The sequence below is a fragment of the Rhincodon typus genome, chromosome 34 (genome assembly GCF_021869965.1).
Source record: "Rhincodon typus isolate 14 chromosome 34, sRhiTyp1.1, whole genome shotgun sequence".
Taxonomy (NCBI): domain Eukaryota; kingdom Metazoa; phylum Chordata; class Chondrichthyes; order Orectolobiformes; family Rhincodontidae; genus Rhincodon; species Rhincodon typus.
In genome coordinates, this window is record NC_063365.1 from 12,801,109 (window position 1) to 12,825,137 (window position 24,029).

The 24,029-nt window shown below is 36.8% G+C and overlaps 1 protein-coding gene across 2 annotated transcripts in view; it reads right to left on the reverse strand.

Annotated features, from left to right (window-relative positions):
* Positions 1 to 285: 285 nt before the first annotated feature.
* Positions 286 to 24,029, reverse strand: part of LOC109923740 (tissue-type plasminogen activator-like) — a 39,893-nt gene continuing 16,149 nt past the window's right edge. The window contains exons 4-12 of one of the 2 annotated variants that reach the window (XM_048616328.1): positions 23,320 to 23,421; positions 20,796 to 20,906; positions 17,867 to 18,041; positions 16,949 to 17,037; positions 10,406 to 10,598; positions 9,082 to 9,218; positions 8,787 to 8,927; positions 6,537 to 6,685; positions 286 to 2,381 (exon numbers count right to left, since the gene is read on the reverse strand). In XM_048616328.1, the coding sequence (XP_048472285.1) occupies positions 2,226 to 2,381; positions 6,537 to 6,685; positions 8,787 to 8,927; positions 9,082 to 9,218; positions 10,406 to 10,598; positions 16,949 to 17,037; positions 17,867 to 18,041; positions 20,796 to 20,906; positions 23,320 to 23,421 (1,253 nt within the window). In that variant the 3' untranslated portion in view covers positions 286 to 2,225. The remainder of the gene's footprint in view (positions 2,382 to 6,536; positions 6,686 to 8,786; positions 8,928 to 9,081; positions 9,219 to 10,405; positions 10,599 to 16,948; positions 17,038 to 17,866; positions 18,042 to 20,795; positions 20,907 to 23,319; positions 23,422 to 24,029) is intronic. The other variant, XM_048616329.1, reaches the window with a different exon arrangement.

Consider the following 24,029-nt stretch of genomic DNA (forward strand, 5'->3'; position numbering starts at 1 on the left):
AGTAATATGTCTATTTTTACTCCTGTAGGTGACATTTTTACTTGACATTTCACATTTTAAGATAGTTGTGTGTACCCTGTATGGATGCAGTTTCCTCATTGAACAAAGTACCAATCTTCAAAATAGCAAATGAAATTCACTGAACGTGAATTTCAATATTAGTTAATGGCTTCAATTATCTTATAAAGTTGAAACAATTTACAATCTTTAGACAAAACCAAAACCTTTGTATGAGGAATTGAGGTAAACTATAAAGTAGGTACAAGTCAAACACCAGTAGCCAAGCTGTGTCCTAACTGATTTATTTCATACTAAGCATTTTACTGGATGAGTGGTATTCTGTAATTGTCGTAAGTACAGGAACTATAAGTAAACAAATGTATTTCAAGAATTAACCTTATTCATCCATGTAAATATCATTAATAAAATTTATACAAAACATCGTTGGACTGTTAAAATACCATGTAATGCAATTTCAGATATTATCACTAGTATAGCATTAGACATTTCCTTTCGTTATTTAAGTGAACATGATAAATAAAGGCATAAATTTCCTTGGCGATATTTCACAGCTTCATTTGGCACAAAATGGAACTACCTCGAGGGCAACAAATCAACACTTTCTTTTAAAACATACAACAAATCCCTGGCATTCTCTTCAATTGCTTTTTTTTTTGGAAAAGCCCATGTAATTTATTTGGAATTTTACAGGATTATGCATGTACTCATTTAGTACTTTTTATGATAAAAGTTGTATAAACAATACCTTATTTAATACTATACATTAACTTAGAACACGTGAATTTATCCATAAAATACTGATACTGTCCCTGTAAATAAAATTTTAGTTAGTGGCCAAATACAGTGTTTAGTGATTAAATAAAAAATAACAATTGATAGGTTAAGCACAACCACTGGTTATTGAAACAACTGACAAGCATAACTGAAATTATCAGAAGAATACAAAATATAGTCACAATTTTACAAAGTAAAATTATATGATCTTAAATCCCAAACAAAATTTAAAATCTAGATAAATATCATAGCTCTGAAAAAGATCAAAATTTAGACATGGGTTTGATCATGTATAAAAGTTTTCAGCAGTAACATCAAAAGAGATAAGAGTAGTCTCACCTAAATATGTACAACAGGATTTCGTATGGCTTTCTGGGATCAAATTAAGTATAATTCAAGTGTTCAAAGTGAATAAACTTTTCAAACATTCTCTATTAATAGATAGTGTACATATCAATTGACTCAAATAAAAGTGGAAAAGAATTTGCACAAGATATCTGAGGTCTAATCTAACTTTTAAAAAATGTTTGTCAATGCTAACAAAAATGATCAGCATTCTTAACAAATTACACTGAATGGACAGAAAAGGCCAACTTAACCATGACAATATTAAATGGTGGAGCAGATTCTAAAGGCTAAAGGCCCTACTTCTGCTTCTATTGTCAAGTCTTATGACCCACAATAAAATGAAGGTCCAGTTTAGCCTGCTGAATTATGTTCCAAATAATGACTTGTACATACTTCATACAACCTGCTACATCAACCAAATGTATCAAATGATGACATTTGCTTTGAAAACAGCCTGTGTTTGTTGTTTGTTGCCACTATGATGTAGGCTGAGGTCTGATTCGGTATCTACCTTTTTGCAGTGCAAATAATCTGATAAATTGCATCTTAAAGACTTGGCATTTTTGTGTTAGGAAATAAACAGTAAAATAATTAACAGCAGATTAGCCAGCATTCGAATTTGTTTAAATTCAAGAAGTTTGCTTTTGGGAATAATGCAGTTATGCCTGATCTCCCTCTAATCACAAAATATAAACTGAGACTAATTCAAAGTTATAATGCACATTTTGCAAACTGTGAAGCCAAAAACAGTTGATAGCAAAACTTACAAACTGGCTCTTTGCTTACATATGTCTTGTTTTGTACATATTAAGCTGAATGTTTTTCATTTATTGGTAAAATATTATTAAGGTTAGCTATATTAAATGAAAAATTTAAAAGGGATTTGTTGTCTGACGCAGACAAGACTTAAAATGTTGCAGTTGTAAAGTGTGCTTTAAATGACATTTTTTTCAAAACTTCATCAAAACTATGGATTACAGGAATAAGAGGTAGATTGGATAATAGTATCAGATACACAAACTTTACTGCAAATAATTACGGTAACTGATCAGCTGATAATGAGACCAGTGATTTGAAATCTCCTAAATCATGTTTTTTTCAATCCACTGGATGTAGTTTGAAACTCTTGTATAAACGCCTGGTTTATTTTTTCGGGCACACCCATCTCCCCAGCTAGTTATTCCATAAAGATGCATTCGTCCATTGTTTTCACATACAAAAGGTCCCCCTGAATCTCCCTGTCATTAAACAGAGAATAAGCAGTTTGATTATTACTTCAGTCAATTAATTAAGTAAATTGCTATATTGTTGCTGCTTATATACATTGACACAGAAGATTAATTAACTTATAGTCTAGTCCAGAATCTGAGAATGAAAAGATGCATCGAATTAGCCTTACCATGTTAAACAACACAATATTCTAATGGGGAGAATACATTTGAATTATAATATTCTACAAAAGTAACATGGTTATTTTGATTTTAGTTGGTTTCATTAAATGGGTCACCCATTTTACATGACTCCCCCTTTTTTTATTCCATTGAAGTTAGAACAATTGCATTGTTTACTACTACTTGCAAAGTAAATATTGTATTTAAACACTGAATTATTTCTGACATGAAGTAAAACACTGGCTCAGATTTTATGTAAATGGTAATGATAAGACTAATTTTTTTTTGGCTATCAATATTATGGAGTAGTACAGCAATCTCTTCAGCATGCGTACTTAGGGTTAAAGACAGAAACCTGAAAGTTGCCCTACACCTGTAAAGTTTCAGCTACACCCATATCTCACTATTAATATTAAGTTATATATACAATGTGAAGTTGGAAACCTGACTACTAAACTGATTAACTGCCCAAGAAACAAGCTGGAGCATTAAAGAGTAAGTGAATATTTAATTGTGTTAAAATTACTTTGGACAACTTCACTAGCACAGATAACTTAATGTTAATTTCATTTCAGTTTTGGTGTTTAGTTCCTTCAGAAGTATGTTATGAACATACAAATTAGGAGCAAAAATAGACCTTTTAGCTTTGCCATTCAATTCAATTTGGTTGCATTTTGAATCCACATTTCCACCTGCCCCGGTAACCTTTGATTTCCTTGTATATCAAGAATCTACGTATCTGCGTTTTAAAAATATTCAATGACCTCGTTCCCACCATCATCTGAGACAGAGAGTTCCCAAGTTGCATAACAAGCAGAAAAAAAAAACTCTCTTCATCCCTGTCCTATAAGTGTGACTGCTAAGTTTTAACTTATTTTAAATATTTTAAATAATACTCTGTAGTTCTGGAATTGCCACAAGCGGAAAAATCCTTTCCACATAAACCTTTCGAGACTGTTCACTATCTTATATAGTTCAATCAAGTCACTCTTCTAAACTCCAGTCGAAGCAAGCCTAGACTGTCAAGCCTCTCCTTGATAAGTCAACTTGCTCATTCCAAGTAGTAATCTAGTAAACTTCCTCTAAACTACCTCCTATACATTTATATCTTTTTAAATAAGGAGACCAAAATTGCACAGAATATTTGATATGTGGTCTCACCAATGAAGCATAACATTCTTACTTTTAAGTTCAATTCCTCTCAGAATAAAGGACAGCATCCATTAGACTTTTCAATTACTTGCTGTAACTTCATCCTTATTTATAACTCATACTTGAACACCTAGATCCCTTTGCATTTCAGAATGCAGTAGGCATTCTCCATTTGAATCATATCCTGCTTTTTTCTGTTCTTCGTGCCAAAGTAACCAACTTCACATTTCCCCACATTGATACTCCACCTGCCAAATTTTGTCTACTCACTCACGTGATCTCAAGCCAAGCAAAGTCCTGTTCATGCATAATCTGTTTTCTGCCAGCCAGTCAATCTTCTGTCTGGGCCCATATGTTGCCCCTATATCATGAGCTCCTGCTTTGTGTAATAATTTTTTTAAATGGTAACTTATTAAATGCCTTCTGGAAGTTCAAGTATAATATAGTAGGGTTCCCTTTTACCACAGCACATGTTACTCATTCACTGAACTCTAAAAATCAGTTAAACATTTCTCTTTCACAAAAGCATGCTGATTCTTCCCAATTACCTTGAGTTTTCCAAAGACCATAAGAAATAGCAACAGGAGTAGGCCACTCAGCCCTTCGAGCCTTCAACAGGATCATAGCTTCCTCACATCCACTTGTCTGTGTTTTCCCCATAACCCTTGATTCCCCTACTGATCGAGAATCTGTCTCAAAGTTCTATATTTAATCTATTAAATACACACAAGAACTCTTTCCCCCCACAACTCTGTGGCAAGGAGTTCCAAAGACTCTTAACCCTCAGAAGAAATTCCTCCTCATCTCAGTCTTAAATCGGTACCCGTTTATTCTGAGACTATGCCCTATGGTCCTTGACTTTTCCATGAGGGGAAACATCCTCTCCACATTTACTGTCAAGCCCTTTAAGAATCTTATGTCTCAATGAGATCACATCTCGCTGCGTGGCTATAACATTCTTGATGATTGATTATCATATCTTGCCCATGACAAGTCCTATAGTTTTCTGCTTCCCTTCCTTCTTGTACTTTCAGACTGAACGAGTCTTTCTGGAATTGAGTGAATTTTGAACAAGTAACACCAACACATCTACAACATCAATAACCACCTCTCTTAATATCCTAAGATGAAGTCTGTCAGGACCTGGGAATTTGTCAGCCTATGGTTCAATCAGTTTTCTTAGTATTAGCTCCCCATTCTCACACTTTAGAGAATCAACAATCACTTACTCTCTTCCTTTTTAACTATTGATAGAATCCCTTGCTAACTGTACGTTTCCACCTAGATTCCCCTATTCATACTGTCATTTCTTTCTCCCAGTTAATCCTTCGGTAGCTTGCTGCATTCTTTATCTTCTTTCTAATTCTCTAACCTGACAGTCATCTTGTGACAATATGCTTTTTTCCTCAAGTTTGAAACCTACCTTAAATTCTTTATTTATCTTGGATGACGGGCTATGCTCTTAGACATTTTCTTTACAGCAGAACTATACTTATTCTGAGTATTCTTAACTACCTCTGCACTATTTCTCTATTGATTTACTCCCTTGCCTAGTATCCTGACTCAGCTTTCATAATCACATAGTTGCCCTTATTTAGGTTTAAAATAAAAGTCTTAAACCCACTCTTGTCTCTTTCATAGAAAGATAGATAATAGGGGCAGGATTATGCCATTTGACCCCTCAAGTCTGCTCCACCATTCCATATGATCATGGCTGATCATTCAACTCAGTTCTCACTTCCTCCCTGTACCTTCTAATCCCTTCAACACTAAGAGCTATTCCTAACTTCTTTTTGAAAACATTCAATGTTTTGGCCTCAACCACTTTTTGTGGCAGAGAATTCCACTGGCTCACCAAACTGAGTGAAAACATTTCTCCTCATCTTAGTCCTAAATGACCTACCCTTTATCCTTCGACTATGACCCCTGGTCATCAGGAACATCCTTCCAGCAAACTGAATGTAAAATTCATTCATATTGTGGTCCCTGCTACCTAGGAGTGCCTTTACACAGAACATTAATAAATCCTATGACGATACACGATACAAAATCTAGCATTAATGTTTCAGGTTCGGTGACCCTTCCTCAGAACTGATGGTGGCAGGGAAAATGTCAGTTTAAATGCATATAAACTGACGTTTTCCCAGCTACCATCAGTTCTGAGGAAAGGTCACCGGACCCGAAATGTTAACTCTGTTTTCTCCTTCACAGATGCTGCCAGACCTGCTGAACTTTTCCAGCAACTTTGTTTTTGTTCCTCATTTACAGCATTCGCAGTTCTTTTGGTTTTTACAAAATCTAGCATGTTGGTAACGTTCAAAAAGATTAAAATAAGTTCCTCTACGTTTTCAGTCTCTTATTTATCTCTGCTAATGCAGTCTTTCTTTCACAATGTTTATTGATTTTGCTTTCTGAACACGATTCAGATCTCATTTATACTCTCCAATTTAGACTTTAAATTAGCCGAAAAGCCTAATTTTTCCTGGCCTATTCAAGGTGTTTCTATGATCAGACGTTTAATTAGAGCATATCTCCACTTAAAAGCCAATAACAATGCTGCTGTCAGTACTGGGTACAACAAGTGCTCTTTTGCCGATGATTGTAAAGTCCAGCCCAACATATATATAGAAATATGTTGACAGGTTGCTGGAAGTTCTCCCAGTCTGCAGAAGTCAATATATATGCATTTACATTTAAAAATTAATTTTACAAATCCTAAGTTTAGAAAGAAATAAAGACTACGAGTGTCAAAAGCATTATATGGTACTGTTTATTTTTAAAATATATAAATTTTGTTTCCTCCGCTTTAGTGAATTTCATTAGAAAATTTCAATGGTTCTGTTTACTTACTTTACAAGCATCTTCCTTCCAGTTACGATGTGCAGCACACAACATGTTTTCTGTTAATTTCTTTCCGTAATATTCAGGAGACCTACATTTTTGCTGTGAAATCAAATTCACTCTTGCCTCCTTCAGGATTTTGGAGTAGAAGGGAGAAACTGAATTAAAACAAAAAAATGCAAAAATAAATATGTATGCTTTAAGTCTTGAGAAAGTCTGTTGGTTTGCAACACAGTTGAAGTAAAGTCCTGGAAATATTTAGGTTGACATATATAGACATGTTTTACAAAATTCATGAAACCTTTATAGAACAATCAGTTCAAATGCATCAACAGTACAAGAAGTGCAAACGGAAAAGACAGCCAAGGGTTCTGGTATATTTAGGCAAGTTACTTTCAAGGGAAAATGTAGAGTATAACCAGCCAATATATGTCTTGGATAGCAAAATAGGAAAAAACAAAAGAGCAAAAAGAGATCTGTGAAATATGTTCAAAGCAAGATTCAATTAGTAACCAGGAATAGTATGGAAATTACAGGAGGAAATTGGCCAAGTTGATATGGAAGGAAAGAGAGGTTACATGTAAAGATGATCTAGCATCATTAAATTCAAACCTAATATATTATTAAAATTATAAATGTTATGATCTCCTAACATTTAAAGAGAAATCCAAGCATCTTATTTTAACCAATAGAGTAATACTAGTTTTAACTTTATTGTATATAAAAATAGTGAACAAAATGAGTGCTATTAACAAAACAATATGGTTTAAAACTACTGATGTGACACATTAATGTTTACTTCTTAATCCCCCTAAGAATTCTCTCTTAATCTTAAAGTTGTTTACTTCCATAGGAATTACACATAGACATGTCATAGTTTCTAGCCATTGTCAGAGGTTTCATTTTGTCTTGACAGTAGATGCCTCAGTCTCTTGACTCTGTAGGAACCACTGTATTCTTTTAAGTTTCAAACCAGGCGAACTTCCAGTCTCTGATCTCAATAAAATCCAAACTTGAGATTAAGCCTCATCTGCTTTCAGTGATGAAGTTAGTTTACTTTTTGTTACTTTGCTTATAGTGCAAGCCAAGCTAACTATCATTTACTTTGGTCATCACTAATGTAAGTCTAGCTCCAAAACAAAATATTTCTCTGCAGAACCATTACTAAGGATTACAGGTATCCCGCTTCTAGCTTTTTTTAGCTCAGTAAGGCACCTGTCATTTTTACCTCATTCATTCTGACTTACACTATCATTTCTTCAGGCATTTTGATATTCTCTAAATTTTAATTAGCTTTTGATTACAAATTTAACCTACCCTGAACTTAATATTACATCTAAAATATTGACATGATTTGTGAACTAGATATTCCTTAAATAAAGCATAAGTGGTTAGCTAGGAAAGAGTTGGGCCTAATGAGAACGTAAGGGAAATCTTCATGTAAAGCTAAAGATATGGTTAATGTAGTTAAATTTTTCCTCTGCATCATAAAAGATGTGAATGGTGTGAAGTTTACACTAAAATATGAAAGAAACATTATGGACAGTATAATAGAGACAATGGACTAAGGGTTTGCACTACTCTAAGTTGTTGAATAAAAGTATATCATACAAAATTATCATACTGTAATCTTAAGTCATTGGAATTCAGTTACGAGACATTAGAAAAATTAAGACTGTTCTCCTTGGGAAAAGAGGTGAGGTAGCTGTATTAGAGTAGATAGAGAATAATAATTCTTTCTTTTGAGTTAATCAAAACCAATTTGAATATATTCAACATAATTGGCAAATTATCAAGAGGAAGATGAGAATTTTTTTTAATTCAGTTGAAACGTTGGTGGAAATTGATTCCATAAATTAAGAAAAGGATTGTTCAGGCATTTGAGGATGTGGTGGGGAAAGGGCTGTGAAAGAACATGCGAAAAAATAATGCTACTCTTTCCAAGATCAGCACAGGTGTTGCTAGAGGATTAGCCTCTTTCTTCTGTGCTGGACATGTCTACATTCTACTATAGGCTTATAGCTTGATATCTCCAAGAAATTAAAGTGGCAACAAAATTTCAATTGACATCCTGCAAGTAAGTTGCATTAAGTAGTGTTATCCCTGATGAACATATTATTTCAATCATTTAGCTTCAATCATCTGCATTTTTTTTTTTTTTACAATAGATGAAACCATAAGGAGTTTTTTTTAAGCTAAGGAGGATTGTACTTTGAAAGTAAAAAAAGCATGACAAATAAATCAGAATTTTCAACTTACATTCAATTTCCATCCCATATCCAGAAATTTCACACTGTGTGTTTTCAGGAAGTATAAGGTGTTTAGATGGCAAACAAATGGGGTGGACAAACTTAGACTCTATTGCACACATCCCATTTTGAGATTTTAACTTCAGCAGAGCTAAAAAGAAAAAAAGAAATTAATCAAAACTTTAAGTTTTTCTTGTTTAATTTCAAGAGCTCTAATTTAGATTAAGGAATCAGTTTGAGATTTGTGATCTGAATCTTATTTAAAAGCTATACTAACCTAATGCCAACAACAGATGCTAGCTTACCTATGTCATTGTCAAAGGTATCACCATTGAAACTTTCATGGCTTATTATTTTTTCCACTGCAAATGTTTGATCATTCTTACTAGTTTCATTTATTGAAGATTTCCCCAGTGTTACGTAGTACAGTGAGTGAGAAATTCTGAACAGGAAAAGAAAATGTTTTCAGAACACTTAGTAAATTTTGTGCAAAGTTATAAGCATTTTAGAAAATTGAATAATAAAGGACAATATAACACTGAATATTCTCCAACTCCTGTTTACACAAGAAATTCATGTTTGTATCAGATTTAGAAAGATCAATATTATCACTCAGTTCTTCAATCTTTGCTCATTAGAGGAGTTGCTAAAATATAATCTGTCATCAATGAACAGTTTATAAAAACATGTTTAGAAAACATTATTCTGATAGCCAACTGTTTGACTGCCTACAATGTTGCATATAGTGAGGAAACTTCAAGTGTAAAAATTGAGTAAAGTTCACAGGATAGGGATAGCAGATCCAATTTATGTTACTTTTAGCCAAATATCTAAATCAGCTTTATGAAGACAGTGAAAGAAACATGACATTCTAGTGACGGTTGAAATTAATTTTTGCTGTGACAATTCCATATGTTCGAACTCAATGGGATAATTGCCAATTTAAACTTATCGCTATTTTCTGAATGGGAGGAGGAATCAGCTTTGACTGACAGCTGATGCTAGCATCAAGTTTTATGTGCATATATTATATAATGTAACAAAAACAAAACTACTGGTAGGTAGCCAGTTTCTGTGACAAGCGTAAAAGATTTCAGGGAGAAAGATTCTGTAAAGGCTATAATATGGAATATACAAGAATCATTCATTCTGTTTAAGTCAAGTTGCAAAAAGATAACTGTCGGTTTGAACTAAATAAGCCTGATCTGAACAATGATTAGATTAAGGCATTTTAACTGTACAAACCAAATTTTATCTCATTGACACGTTAAATTTTTGAATATATTAAGAAATATGTGCAAAGAATATTTATGTTCACATGACAAGGGAAAGTTCCATTGTTCTATCCCCGAGTTCCTCCATTGTATAAGTTGATGTTGAGAAATATAAGTCAATACCAAGAAAGTTAGGTAGATCAACTGAGGAAGCAACTGATTTGCTGAATATCTTAAATATTCTCTTATATCCGAGTCACATGAGTCAGAGGTGTGGGTATGGTACTATCGCTTTGGTTCCTCAAACCACATTCTCGACTGCAATACAGGATCAAAGACGGAGAATAATATTTTCACTTTCACGTCACAAAGATATGCATAGCTGTGGGCATAAATGGTTGTGAATATAACCAACCTTGGGTCAATACAGTGTGCAGCTGTCAGAACCCAGCAAGATTGGATCAGACTTCCTCCACATTTAAAATATGGACTTTTGGATCGTCTGTCAATTAAGTAGAGTGCTGCTTGCCAAGGGTGAGATTCAATGGCAGCTTTATTTCCTCCAACAATCTTGTTAATTTTATACTCCCTCTGGCCACACTTCGACTCTATGGAGATAAATTAATGGGTTAGCTCAACTTTATTACTTAATTTAGATATGAGTTTTAATGTCCCAAACTACCAATAAGAATAGCATCAGTCCCTGCAAAAAAAGTAGAGTTGTTCACATGATTACAAGAATATTTAACATGGCAGAAAGTTGAAGGATATTTTAATTATATATAATACGCCACATGTTCTGCCAAATTAATAGTGTGGAAGAACAGGTTTTGCAAATAACACATTATGAACAAATTATTAATGAAGGTGTAAACCTGATACGTCGACTTTCCTGTTCTTCTGATGCTGCCTGACCTAGTGTGTTCCTTTAGCTTCACACATTAATTCTGACTCCAGCATCTGCAGTTCTTGCTTTTTCTGTTCATTAAATATTTTCTTGTGCAGTGGAGGCCCTTAGTTGTGTTCACAAATCAAATTTGTTGAACCAATTTATCCCAAATGCCAAGTAGATATTTTATAATCAATGTGTCAGCGATGTCATCACATTATCTGTGCAGCACGTGGGACTTAAACCTGACTCCTGTCTCAGAGGTAGGGACACCACTACTGCTCAACAAGAGCCTCCTTAAATAGCCAAATAACATTCTCGCCCAAATAGCTGGTCTATGTCAAGGTATCTCATTTCAGTTGAGTTGTAACATTTGTGCTACAATTGGTCACCTTATCCCCGTGTTCAGGAATGCAAAATAGGCTTATGTGACCACGCCTCATCACCTTCCAGAGAGCTTTAATGGAACCACATATGTTTGACTTTTTGGCATGAACATGATTGAATGTTATTATAGAACAACCTAATACTTAATTTCTGGATTTAGATATTTTCTAATCAACTTGTTGAGAGATGTTATTACACACCTCTGGAGCAAGTGGGACTTGAACTAGGGACACTATCACTGTTCAAGAGCCCTAATTTATGGGTTTACATTTAAACAATGACTAAATAAGTGCAGTAGGGAATCAATTCTTGCACAGTGGGGGAAACAGAACAATATGGCAAAAATCATATGAAATTGCACATGCACGAATCTAACAAGCAAATAGTTTTTGAAACAATTGGGCAAATGTTTACACATTGACAGTGGTTCTATTTTACATGACAGTGTGCTTTGCTGGTGAACCATATTTCTTATTCCTTAGGACCAAAAAAATGAATATTTTAGCGCAATTTAAAAAAAACAAATTGGTTAAAAATAATTTTGACTGTTTCATTGATGAAACATTAAGAAGAGGGAGCCAAGGGATGGGAAGATGGAGATGCAATAGCTGTAGTTTTTTTCTAAATTTTTAATGGCATGTGGACATCCCTGACTAGGCCAACGTTTATTGCCTCTGCTTAATTGTCCTTGGGTGGTATTGTGCGGCCTTTGCTGTTGAGCTGCCTTCTTGAATCTCCGCTGTCTTGAGGTGTAGGTTGTTCCTCACAGCACTGTGGGTGTACCTGAGTTCCAGTATTTTGATCCAGTGAAAATGGAAGATCAGGGATATAGTTTAAAGTGAAGATGGTGTGTGGCTTGGAAAGGAACTTGGCAGTGTTGGTGTTCCCATCTGCTGCCCTTGTCCTTTTAGGAGATGGAGATCGGGGATTTGGAAAGAGCTGTTGAAGATGCCTGGGCAAATAGCTGTAGTGTACCTTTTTGATGGTATATCCTACTGCTACTGTGCATCAGTGGCAAACAAAGCAAACACCAAAGGTGATGCAGCACTAATCAAGCAGGCTCTGCTTTATCCTGGGTGATCTCAAGCTTCCTTGGTGTTTGGAGCTGCACCCTTCCAGACAAGTGCGAGTATTTCATTATGTTCCTGACTTGCACATTGTGTATGGTGGATAAGCATTGGGAAAACTGAAGATGAATTACTAGCTAAAGAATTCCTAGCTTCTGACCTGCACTTGTAGCCAAGGTACTTACAAAGCTGGTCCAATTCAGTTTCTGGTCAGGAAATTGATAGTGGGTGCATAAGTAATGGTCATCTCATTGAATGTCAAGGGGAGATAGTTAGTTAGACTCTCTCTTGCTTGAGATAGTCATTGTGTAACATTTGTCTGTCATGGATGTTACTTGCTACTTGTCAGTCCAAGCCTGTTGATCAGGATTTGCTACATATGGTCAAGGTAACTTCTTCAGTATCTGAGGAGTTGTGAATGATGCTGAACATGGTGCAAGCATCCCCATTTCTGACCTTGTGATGGCGACGGGGGGCTAATTAATGATTGATGAAGAAGTTGAAAATGGTTGATCTGAGGATATTATTGTAAGTGACTTCTGCAGTGATGTCCTTGGGCTGAGATGATTGACCTTCAACAACCATTATCATCATTTTAATGCTCGGAATGTCTCCAACAGAGAATTTTCCCATGGTTCTCATGATTCCAGCTTTGCTGGGGCTTCTTAATGTGATACTATGTCAAATGCTGCCTTGGTTTTGAGGACTGTCATCCTTACCCTCACCTCGCGAGTTCAGCTCTTCTGTCCATTTTTAGATCAAGGTTACAATGAGGTCAGGAACAGAGTGGCCCTTGTGGCCCCTACCTGAGTGTCAGTGAGCAGTTTATTGCTGTGCAAGTACTGCTTGATTGCACTGTAGATGAACTATTCCAACAATTTGATGATCCAGAAAAGACCAAATAGATTGGTAACTCATTAGTTTGAATTTGTCCTAAATTTTTGTGGGCAGGAATATTTCAGCAATTATTCACGTGAACTAATAGATGCCAGTGTTTGGCTTTATGTGCAGTGAATTCTGGAGTACAAGTCTTCTGTACAGTTGCCAAATGTTGTCAGAAGCCATAGTATTTTCAGTATCCAATCATTCAGCTATTTCTTTATATCATGTGGAGTGAATCAAATTTGGCAGCTGTGATGACAATCTCATCTGTATTAAGGAGATAACAAGGTGTAGAGCTGGAGGAACGCAGCAGGCCAAGCAGCATCAGAGGAGCAGGAAAGCTGACGTTTCGGGTCTGGACCCTTCTTCAGAAATGGGGGAGGGGAATGGGATTCTGAAATAAATATTGACAGAGGGGGAGGCAGATGGAAGATGGATAATGGAGAAGATTGGTGGAGAGGAGACAGACAGGTCAAACAGGTGGGGATGGAGCCAGTAAAGGTGAGTGTAGGCAGGGAGGTAGGATGAGGATAGGTCAGTCCAGGGAGGACAGACAGGTCAAGGAGGCGGGATGAGGCTGGTAGGTAGGAGGTGGGGGTGGGGCTTGAGGTAGGAGAAGTGGATAGGTGGGAGGAAGGACGGACAGGTTAGGGAGGCAGGGACGAGTTGGGTTGGTTTTGGGATGCGGTTGGGGGACCTAACTCAACTGTATTAGTTGCCTAGAGTGATGACAAAGTATTGTATTGTCAACAAAAACAGAAAATGCTGGAAATACTCTGCAGGTCAGGCAGTACTGGGAACTAATACAGATGCTGCCTTATCTGCTGAGCTTTTAAAGCATTTTTTGTTTTTAGTTTAGATTTACAGTATCTGCTGCATTTAGCTTTTCAGTTGGTTTAGTTGTGTAGATTTTTTTATTTACAGTGTTAGTCTTAAAACTGGAAACCTCATCTAATTCCTTAAAGTTGATCACTGGGTATTCACATTTCTTGTTTAAAGTTATTGGTCACATCGGGTTGTTAACAGTGCAGTGAGGTTCAGAGAGAGAAGACGGTAGTATAAGGCTTTGATATTCATAGAACATATCATTCTTCGTGACTGTTTCAGGCTATTTGTGCTGTGGCACAGCAGAAACTTGATTCAAGATTTTAAAGCATACCTTGTGAAAAAGCTGAGTGTGTATTTAAGCGATACCAATTTGTGTAAAGGCATTAAAAAAGAAAAGGAAGTTGGAAATTGGCTAAAATGGTAGTTCTAAATAAAGAAGAGACCAAGGTTGATGCTGTTGATGGCATTTTTCAAAAGGAGAGGGAATGTACCAAAGAAAAGGAAACAACTTACAATGTTATCTGGCGTAGTAATTAAGCAAGGAAACTTAGTTGGTCAGCAGTTTAGTATAGAGGCATCAAAAATGCAGGTCAGTCTCATGGAAATTGAGAATGGAAATGCAATGAAAGAGAGATAAGAAGATTTTGGCAAAGATCTGTAGCTCGGGTTTTGGGTGAGGTTGTTGACTTGCTTGCCAAGCTGTCTTGTTCTCATTCAGACGTGTCATCACCATGCTAGGTGACATCATCAGTGGAGCCTCCGATGAAGCAATGTTATTCCACTCCATTTGGAATTTATACTGTCTGCTCCGTTATAGTGAGTAGTGTCCTTTCCGGTTTTGATCTGTATGGGTTTGTAGATGGGGTCCAATTCTATATGTTTGTTGATTGCATTACGGGTGGAGAACCATGTTTCTAGGAATTCCCATGCGTGTCTATGTTTGGCTTGGTCTACTATGGTTACCTTGTCCCAGATAAACTGATGGCCTTCATTGTCCGAGTGTACCGATGTTAAGGAGAGTTCGTCATGCCATTTTGCTGCTAGTTGATGTTCATGTATTCTGATGGCTAGTTTCCTTCCTGTCTGTCCAATGTAGTGTTTGTGGCAGTCGTTGCATTTTGTAAACGACATTGGTTCTGCATGTTGTGGGAATTATCAAATCACTGATCAAATCCTCAACTTCCACAGCAACCACCCCAACATCCACAAACAAAGCTGCATGAGAACACTATTAAAATGGGCCAGGACACAATGCAGCACTCCAGAACTATGCAGGAAAGGGGAAGAGTGCCTATATAAAATCCTCGCTATAAATGGATATCCTGCAACTTCATCTGCAGATGCCTAATAAACAGAGAAGAACAAGAGGACACAGTACGCCCTAACACACTGGCCACAATGTCCTACATCAAGAACATATCAGAACTGACAACAAGACTCCTAAGACCACTAAGAATCATGGTAGCCCACAGCCGCTCTACGACAAACACTTACAAGGACTAAAGACCCCATTCCCACAACATGCAGAACCAACGTGATTTACAATATGCCATGCAACGACTGCCACAAACATCACATCGGACAGACTGGAAGGAAACTAGGCATCAGAATACATGAACATCAACTACAGCAAAACGACATGACAAACTTTCCCTAATATCAGTAGGCTCGGACAATGAAGGCCATCAATTTAACTGGGTCGAGGTAACCATAGTAGCCCAAGCCAAACATAGACACACACGTGAATTCCTAGAAGCATGGCTCTCCACCTATAATGCAATCAACAAACGTATTGAATTGGACCCCATATACAAACCCATACAGATCAAAACCGAAAGGACACTACTCACCATAACGGACCGAACAGTATAAATTCCAAGCGGAGTAGAATAACATTGCTTCATCGAAGGCTCCACTGATGATGTCACCTAGCATGGTGACGAAACGTCTGAACGAGAACAAGCCAGCTCGGTGAGCAAGTTAACAACCTCCAAGATGAGAAGAGAAACTAGGGTGGGCTAGAGTGGGTAAGGATGATATGGAAGCTCCAGCAGAAGTCTTTGGATGGTAGTCTCAATCTTAGCATCAAAGAAGTCCATGCATTCCTCACAATTATTGTTGAAGGTGAGCGTATACAATGAAGGAGAGAGGGGTTTAAGAAATTGTTTGATTGTGGAGAAACAAAGAAAGCATATATTTGCTGTTAAGACGATTGCCAGCTAGTGAGAGGTTTGGCATAGGTGATCCAAGTCTGTTTGTTCTTGTCCGATGTGGTCTAGCCAGATGCAAATTATTGATGAAAGATATGGTCAAGTGTACAGTCCTTCAAATTGGGAGGAATGGCCGTGGCAGGGGATAAAAACAAGTGTTAGGGGCAAGGGTTTCAAAGCTAGAAAATCAGCAATTTAGTTCAGTAGATTGATATCTAGTAAAGCATCATAAATAACCAAGAACCAAAGTTTAGATTGTTGTGAGTCTGAAAGTGGAATTTCTTGGCTTAATGGAGAATTTATTCTGGGCATAGTGAAGCTCAGTGGGAAAGTTTTACTGGGTTGGATGTCCCAGGGACAGACAAGTGCAGTAAAGACAAGAATTTAAAATGAATGGTGAGAGATTTTGAGCAAGTGCATTATGAGTAAAGGTTAGGTGTTAGGAGTGAAGGACAATCAGATGAGTAGTGGGAGAAATCGATGCGTGATAGTCAACTAAGGGATACATCCAGCATCGTGCAAATGTATTCCATCCATCTTAACATACAAGTAGAATGGATTTTTTATTACTTCCTGTACTTAAATAACAGGCAGTTTGTTAATGTAAAGATTACAAGTTATTCATTTCCAGAAAATTTTTACAAATTATTTTAAATAGTTTTCCAAGAGCAATTCATGATAAAGTTTTCGCTTACCAACTTTTTCACATTTGGGGATATCACAGTATTCCCTGTACATTGAACCCTGAACATAACACCAAGGCTTTTTATCACGACCTGGATTCCTTTATAATTGAGATATTTAAACAGTCAGAACAGATTAGTAAACTGATAGTAAACAAAATGAATTTCACTTATCAGATGTAAACAAAGCAGAAAGTGAGCAACACTTAAGTCAGTAACTGACAGAAAACGATAAATTACTGTTTCTGAGGCACACCACTCATCAGAAGATACTGCAAATTCATCAGTTGTTTTCACTTTCTGCGTGAGCTACTGAACAATTCCAGATTCTTATGGTATTATTTCACATTATCAATTTTCTTTCTATCTGGAAAGATATGACCAAAAATCATCTAGACGAAAGTTTGTTAGGAATTTTTATGAGGAATATTTATTAAGTCAAAAAGTCATGGACCTAAATGTAAGCTGTTGTAAATGTTGTATTTAGATATTTATGCAAGCTCAATTACTCTCACTTAATTCTCATATTTAAGCATTTTGACAATTTGGTATGCTTTCTTACAGCTGCCCAAATAAATTGCAGATGAGAAAACAAGAAGCAGTGGTTATGTTTGACCAGCACTGTAAAATAACTAGCTATTTCAACTGTTTTAGAAATCTAGTTGTAAAAGGACATGTTACTTTATTTGGTATAATTAATAATATTGCAAACATGGCAGCTGACTTTTCACACTAACATAGAAATTTAGTTTTTAGTAAATAATTTGAATTTAGCTTTTAAAAAGTGGACCAAGAAGTCATTCATGTTCATCTGGCTGGTTACACTTCAGATTATCTCTGCCCTTATTTGAATTGTGATTTGAAATACGAGTAAGTCATTTCGGGGTGGAGGGGAGAAAAATCACCAAAGTACGAAAAGACAAAATCTACCTGCAGTAGTTGTGACTTCCAAGACCCAACTTTAATGCATTGTATCTCAGTGCATTGTATTTTCTTCTTAGAACAGCAAATGAGTCCCATGGCAAGCATTCTTTGCCAGATACTGTATAGTCCCTTGTACCCCTGTAATCTTTTCCCTTGTCATTAATGCAATGGGATTTATTGTCTAAAAAGAAAAACAAGATATTTAACTAAATAAAAGCAAAACACTAGGGTTGCTGGAGACCTGAAATACAAACCAAGCTCTCAAAAAAAAACTCAGCAGATCAAGCAGCATCACTACAAAGAAACACTTAATGTTTTGAATCCAATAAGGCATCTCTTTGCAGATATGAGTAAAATAAGATAAATTATATTTTCTTCAGAGTTAGAGCAAAGTGGATTCATGAAATGACAAGCAATAGGAAGTAGTCTAATCAGAGGTGTTGCAAAGCAATAATCCAATCTGCATTTGGCTCCCCAATATAAAGCAGGCTATATTATAAGCAAAGAATGCAGTACAACTAAATTGAAGGAAGTACAAGCGTGGTAGACTAATTAGTAAAGTTAGATCACATGGGATTCGGGGTGAGCTTGCAAATTGGATACAAAATTGGCTTCATGGTGGGAGACTGAGTGGTGGTGGTGGGGGGATTTTTTGGGACTGGAGGCCTGTGACCAGCAGTGTTCCACAGGGATCAGTACTGAGTCCACCTTTGTTTGTCATCTATATAAATCATTTGGGTGAGAATATAGGAGGCATGGTTAGTAAGTTTGCAGATGACACAAAAATTGGTGGTATATTGGTTATCGAAGATTACGAAGCGATCTTGATCAGTTGGATCAATAAGCTGAGGAGTGGCAAATGGAATTTAATTTGGATAAATGTGAGTTTTTGCATTTTGGTAAAACAAACAAGGGCAGGACTTATACAATTAATGGTAGGGGCCTGGATGGTGTTGTAGAACAGGGAGAGCTAGGGGTTCAGGTGCATAATTCGTTGAAATTTGCGTCATAGGTAGACAGGGTAGTTAAGAAGGCATATAGCAGGCTTGCCTTCATTGCTCAGACCTTTGAGTATTGGAGTTGGGATGTCATGTTGAGATTGTACAGGATGCTAGTGAGGCCTCCTCTGGGGTACTGTGTGCAGTTCTGGTCGCCCTGTTATAGGAAGGATATTATTAAACTGGAGAGGGTTCAGAAAGATTTAACAGGATGCTGCCAGGAATGGAGGGTTTGAGGTAGAAAAATAGGCTGGATAGGCTGAGATTTTTTTTTACTGGAGCGTAGGAGATTGAGGGATGACCTTTTATAAGTTTATAAAATCATAAGGGGTGTAGACAAGATGAATAGCAAAGGTCTTTTCTCTCGGGCGGGGGAGTTCAAAACTAGGGGGCTTATTTTTAAGGTGAGAGGAGAAAGTTTTTAAAAAGACATGAGGGGCAACTCTTTTTTCACATACAGTGGTTAGTGTGTAGAATCAGCTGCTAGATGAAGTGATAGATGCAGATACAGTTACAAAAGACATTTGGATAAATGCGTCCATAGGAAAGGTATGGAGGGACATAGGCCAAATGCAGGCAGGTGGGATTAGTTTAGTTTGGGAATATGGTTGGCATAGATTAGTTGGACTGAAGGGTCTGTTTCTATGTTATATAACTCCACAAGTAAATCACTGTTGAATTGGAAGTAACTTTTGAGCCATAGACGGTGAGAAGGAATGAGGTACCAAGATATCACGTTGCTTGCATTTGAAAGTTAATTTAGGCATCGAGGTAGTATCCTGCAGTGTGCTTTTGCTAAATAGGCAGAAACATTGTTTAGAATGTTTTGAATGAACACAAGAAAACCTACTTTAAAAATCTGTCAATTGTCTTAGATATATTTCATGCAAATAAAATAATGCATATGATTATTAAATTCCGATTCAAAAGAAATTGGAAACATATTTGAAAACATAGAACAAAGCAAAAGAGTAGAGGTGCGGATCTAACCAAGTAGCTCGTTAAGGAACTGACTCAGGCACAGTGGCTTGAATGGTCTTCTGTTCATGACGTTAAATGATACATTTAGCTGATCAAACTCGTGTTACTTTTCTACCTTTTAATCTTATTTAAATAATCCATTCTCCCCTGTCGTCCACACTACAACCCTGAATTTCTCTGTAATAATAACTGCAAACAGGCAATCTACCCTTAGACCGCACCAATGAGGTTTTCAACTGCTTATAAATTGTATAACTGCCTGATAATGCCAAAGCACACAGTAGGATACCGACTATCCATGACTTCCAAATGTAAGCAACTTGATATCTTGGTACCTTATTCCTTCTCACCATCTATGGCCCAAAAGTTACATCCAATTAAACTCCACCTTGAGAGCTCTCTCTCACCCTAAGAATTTGCTGTGTGCACGGCACATTATCACATTGATGCAAATGAGATTTGATATATGTTACTGTGATGTAATGTGACAAAATAGCGATATCTCAGCTGTATGCCATGTATGCACTTTTGCCTTTATTTAACAGTATGCACCATTACTAAAAAAGCTATTTCAATCGTTAATTTTCTGTCAAATACTCAACTTAAAATGATCAAAAACAAGACTAAAATGATTTGATTTTTGCATGGAATTCTGTGTTATGTAATCTTTGTTAGTTTTCTTTTTGCCCACTGTAACATTTGGGCAAATAATATAGGCTGATTTCCCACGTAGTTTAGAGCTTACATTGTCCAAGATCCCTTTTACATATTATATGTTAAGACCCTGTCTGTCAGAGACATAAAAGGTGCAATGGCATCATGTTAAAAAGGGCACTGAAGTTCTCTTGTTAAGATGTAGTTAAGATTCCTTACTCTACCCGCAACACTGAACATTGTCCCATAATCTTACTAGGTTAAATGCAAATCATGAGTTAGTTTCCTGGATAGTGACATACCTATTTCGCAGCGTTTACCCAGATATCCCTCAGGGCAACGACAGATATAATCTTTTGAATAAAGATGTTTTGCACAGCTTCCTCCATTTAGACACTTGTTTGTGGCGCATTCTATAATTATAAAAATTTGCAGTTAAAAATAGTAATCAAAATTCAATATCAGAAAAGATTTGTCATGAGTTATCACCAGAAAAAGTAAACCTTGCATTCTTAGCGTTTATGTTTTAGCTGATGGGTATTCCATCCAGGTTTTACATAAATTTAGGCACAACCAACATTCTGCTGATCATTATCTTGTCACCAAATGTCATTCACCTGTCACCCATGCTAGCTGACTCAGTGAATCATGATCTGATTTTAAAATCCTCATACTTATTTTCAAATCTCTTTGTGACCTTGCCCTCCTTGTCTCTGTAATTCTCTGCAGATTTAGAAGTCTCCTTCAAATCTGGCCTTATGCTCATCCCTGATTTCATCATTGCTTCATTAGCAGACATGCTTTTGAGCTGCCCTGGTGCAAAACACTGCAATTCCTCCCTAAATCTTTCTGCCTCTCTACCCCCACCTCCCTTCTTTAAAATACTCCATAAAACAGACCACTTAGATGAAGAATTTGAACTTCAGTGCCAAAAAAATATTTTTATAGTGCTGTTGTTAAACATCTTGGGATGGATTATGACATTAAGTATGCTATATGCTCACGATTTTTATTTACTTCGTGTTTTTAATGTGATAAAGTATCCCAAGGAATTTCAAAGAAAGCACTGTTAAACAAAATATGGCAATGAGCAACAGAATTTGGATGTGAATATAGGAGGTATGGTTAGTAAGTTTGCAGATGACACCAAAATTGGTTGTGTAGTGGACAGCAAAGAAGGTTACCTCAGAATACATGAGACCTTGATCAGATGAGCAAATAGGCCAAGGAGTGGCAGATGGAGTTAAATTTAGATAAATGTGAGGTACTGCATTTTGGCAGGGCAAATCAGGGGAGAACTTGTACACTTAGTGGTAAGGTCCTGAGCAGTGTTACCAAACAAAGAGACCTTGGGCTGAAGGTACATAGTTCCTTGAAAGCAGAGTCACAGGTAGGGTAGTGAAGAAAGTGTTTGGTAAGCTTGTCTTTAATAGTCAGTGCATTGAGTACAAGGGTTGGGAGGTCATGTTATGGCTAATCAGGACCCAGGTTAGGCCACTTTTGGAATACTGCGTTCAATTCTGGTCTCCCTGCTATAGGAACAATGTTATGAAACTTGAAAGGGTTCATATAAGATATACAAGGATGTTGCCGGGTCTGAAGAGTTTGAGCTGTAGAGGCTGAATAGGTTGGGGATCTTTTCTGTGATGTGTCAGAGGCTGAGGTGTGACCTTTATAAAAGTTTTTTAAATCATGAGGGGCATGGACAGGGTGAATAGCCAAGGTCTTTTTTCCCAGGGTAGGGGTGTCCAAAACTAGACGGCACAGGTTTAAGGCGAGAGGGGAAAGATTTAAAAGGGATCTAAAGGGCAACTTCTTCAGGCAGAGGATGGTGCGTGTATGGAATGAGCTGCCACAGGAAGTGGTGGAGGCTGGTACAATTACAACATTTAAAAGGTATCTGTATGGGTATATGAATAGGAAGGATTTAGAGGGATACAGGCCAAATGCTGGCAAATGGGACTAGATTAACGGAAAATATGTGATTGGCTTGGACAAGTTGGATCGGAGGGTCTGTTTGCATGCTGTACATCTCAATGACCCTATAATAGATGTTATGTCAGATGACCAAAAGATTAATCATCTGACATAGGTTTTATGGATCCTCTTAAAAGAGGAAAGCAAGGTTGAGAGGAAGACCTGAAATGTTAACCCTGATTTTTTCTTCACAGATGCTGCCAGACCTGCTGAGGTTTTCCAGCAACTTGTTTTTTTTCTTGAGAGGATTCTAGTTGTGGGGAAGGGATAGAGCTTTGGGCCTAAGGAAGTGATGCTATGGCAATTAATGGTAAAGTGATGAAAAGCAGGGATGCCCAAAAGGCCAAATAAGAGGAATGCAGATATCTTGGTTTTAGGGCTGGAGGAGATTACAAAGACAAAGAGTGGCAAAGCCATAGAAGGATTTGAATCAAGGATGAAATGTTAAAATGAAGATTGTGTTTGACTGAGGGCCAATGTAGGTCAATGATCAAAGGGAATAACAGGGGAATGGGGCTAGATATGACTTAAGACATGGTAACGTAGTTTTGGATGCCCTTAAGTCTGCAGGGTGGAAAACCAACCAGGAGCTAGTTTAAAAATTCAAGTCTAAATGCTATAAGAGCATAAATGATTGTTTTAGTTGTGGTTCAAGTGAGACAAAAATTAATTAGCATAGTGGCATGAAAGTGGTAATAGGGGTGTCTTGGTGATGTCACAAATGAGGTCAAAAGCTCATTTTGGAGTCAATTGTGACAATTGTGGCTTTATCGCAAACTGTTCCCAACATAATGTGTGAATTTATGAACTAATAGCAAGAAACAATGGAGTTTGCAAGAACGATTGTACCTTTTGTGCGTACATCATAACAAATTGCATTCCTTTTGCATTTACATTCCTGTATATTGTTTCTGTGAATTCGCAACCAGATGTCACCTCTTCTGCATGCGTCTGATAGGGATTAATTGAAACATTGCATTTTTAATATATCTTAAATTAATGAATTCAGCAGTTTAGCTGTGGCAAAACCACAGTTGAATTGAATATTAAAAACTCTAGTCCCACACTAGTGTTCTGGTGTTAAATAAAGGTAATTACATAAGCATGAGGACAGATTTGGCGCTAGTGGACTGGACAGAAAGCCTAATAGGTAGGACAGTTGCAGTAGAACAGGGGCAGACATTTTCTCCCAACTAAAATATTTTCTAGAGAGAAAAAAGCATCCAAGGCTAAGCAGGGGAGTTAAAGAGAACATACAGGCAAAAACTTAACTTCAAGGCATTAAATAATAATAGCTTGGATAGAGAATTGGCTAACCAATAGAAAACAGTCACAAAAAAATGTTTTTTTTCTGATTGGCAAGCTCTAACTAGTGGGGTGCCACAGGGTTTGTTCCTTAGGCCCCAGCTGTTTACAATCTATATTAATAAGTTGGATGTAGGGATAAAATGTACTATAGCCAAATTTGCAGATGACACAATGATAAGGTGGGAGTGTAAAATGCAATGAAGAAATAAGAAATTTACAAATGTGTATCAACTGATTAGGTGAATGGACCA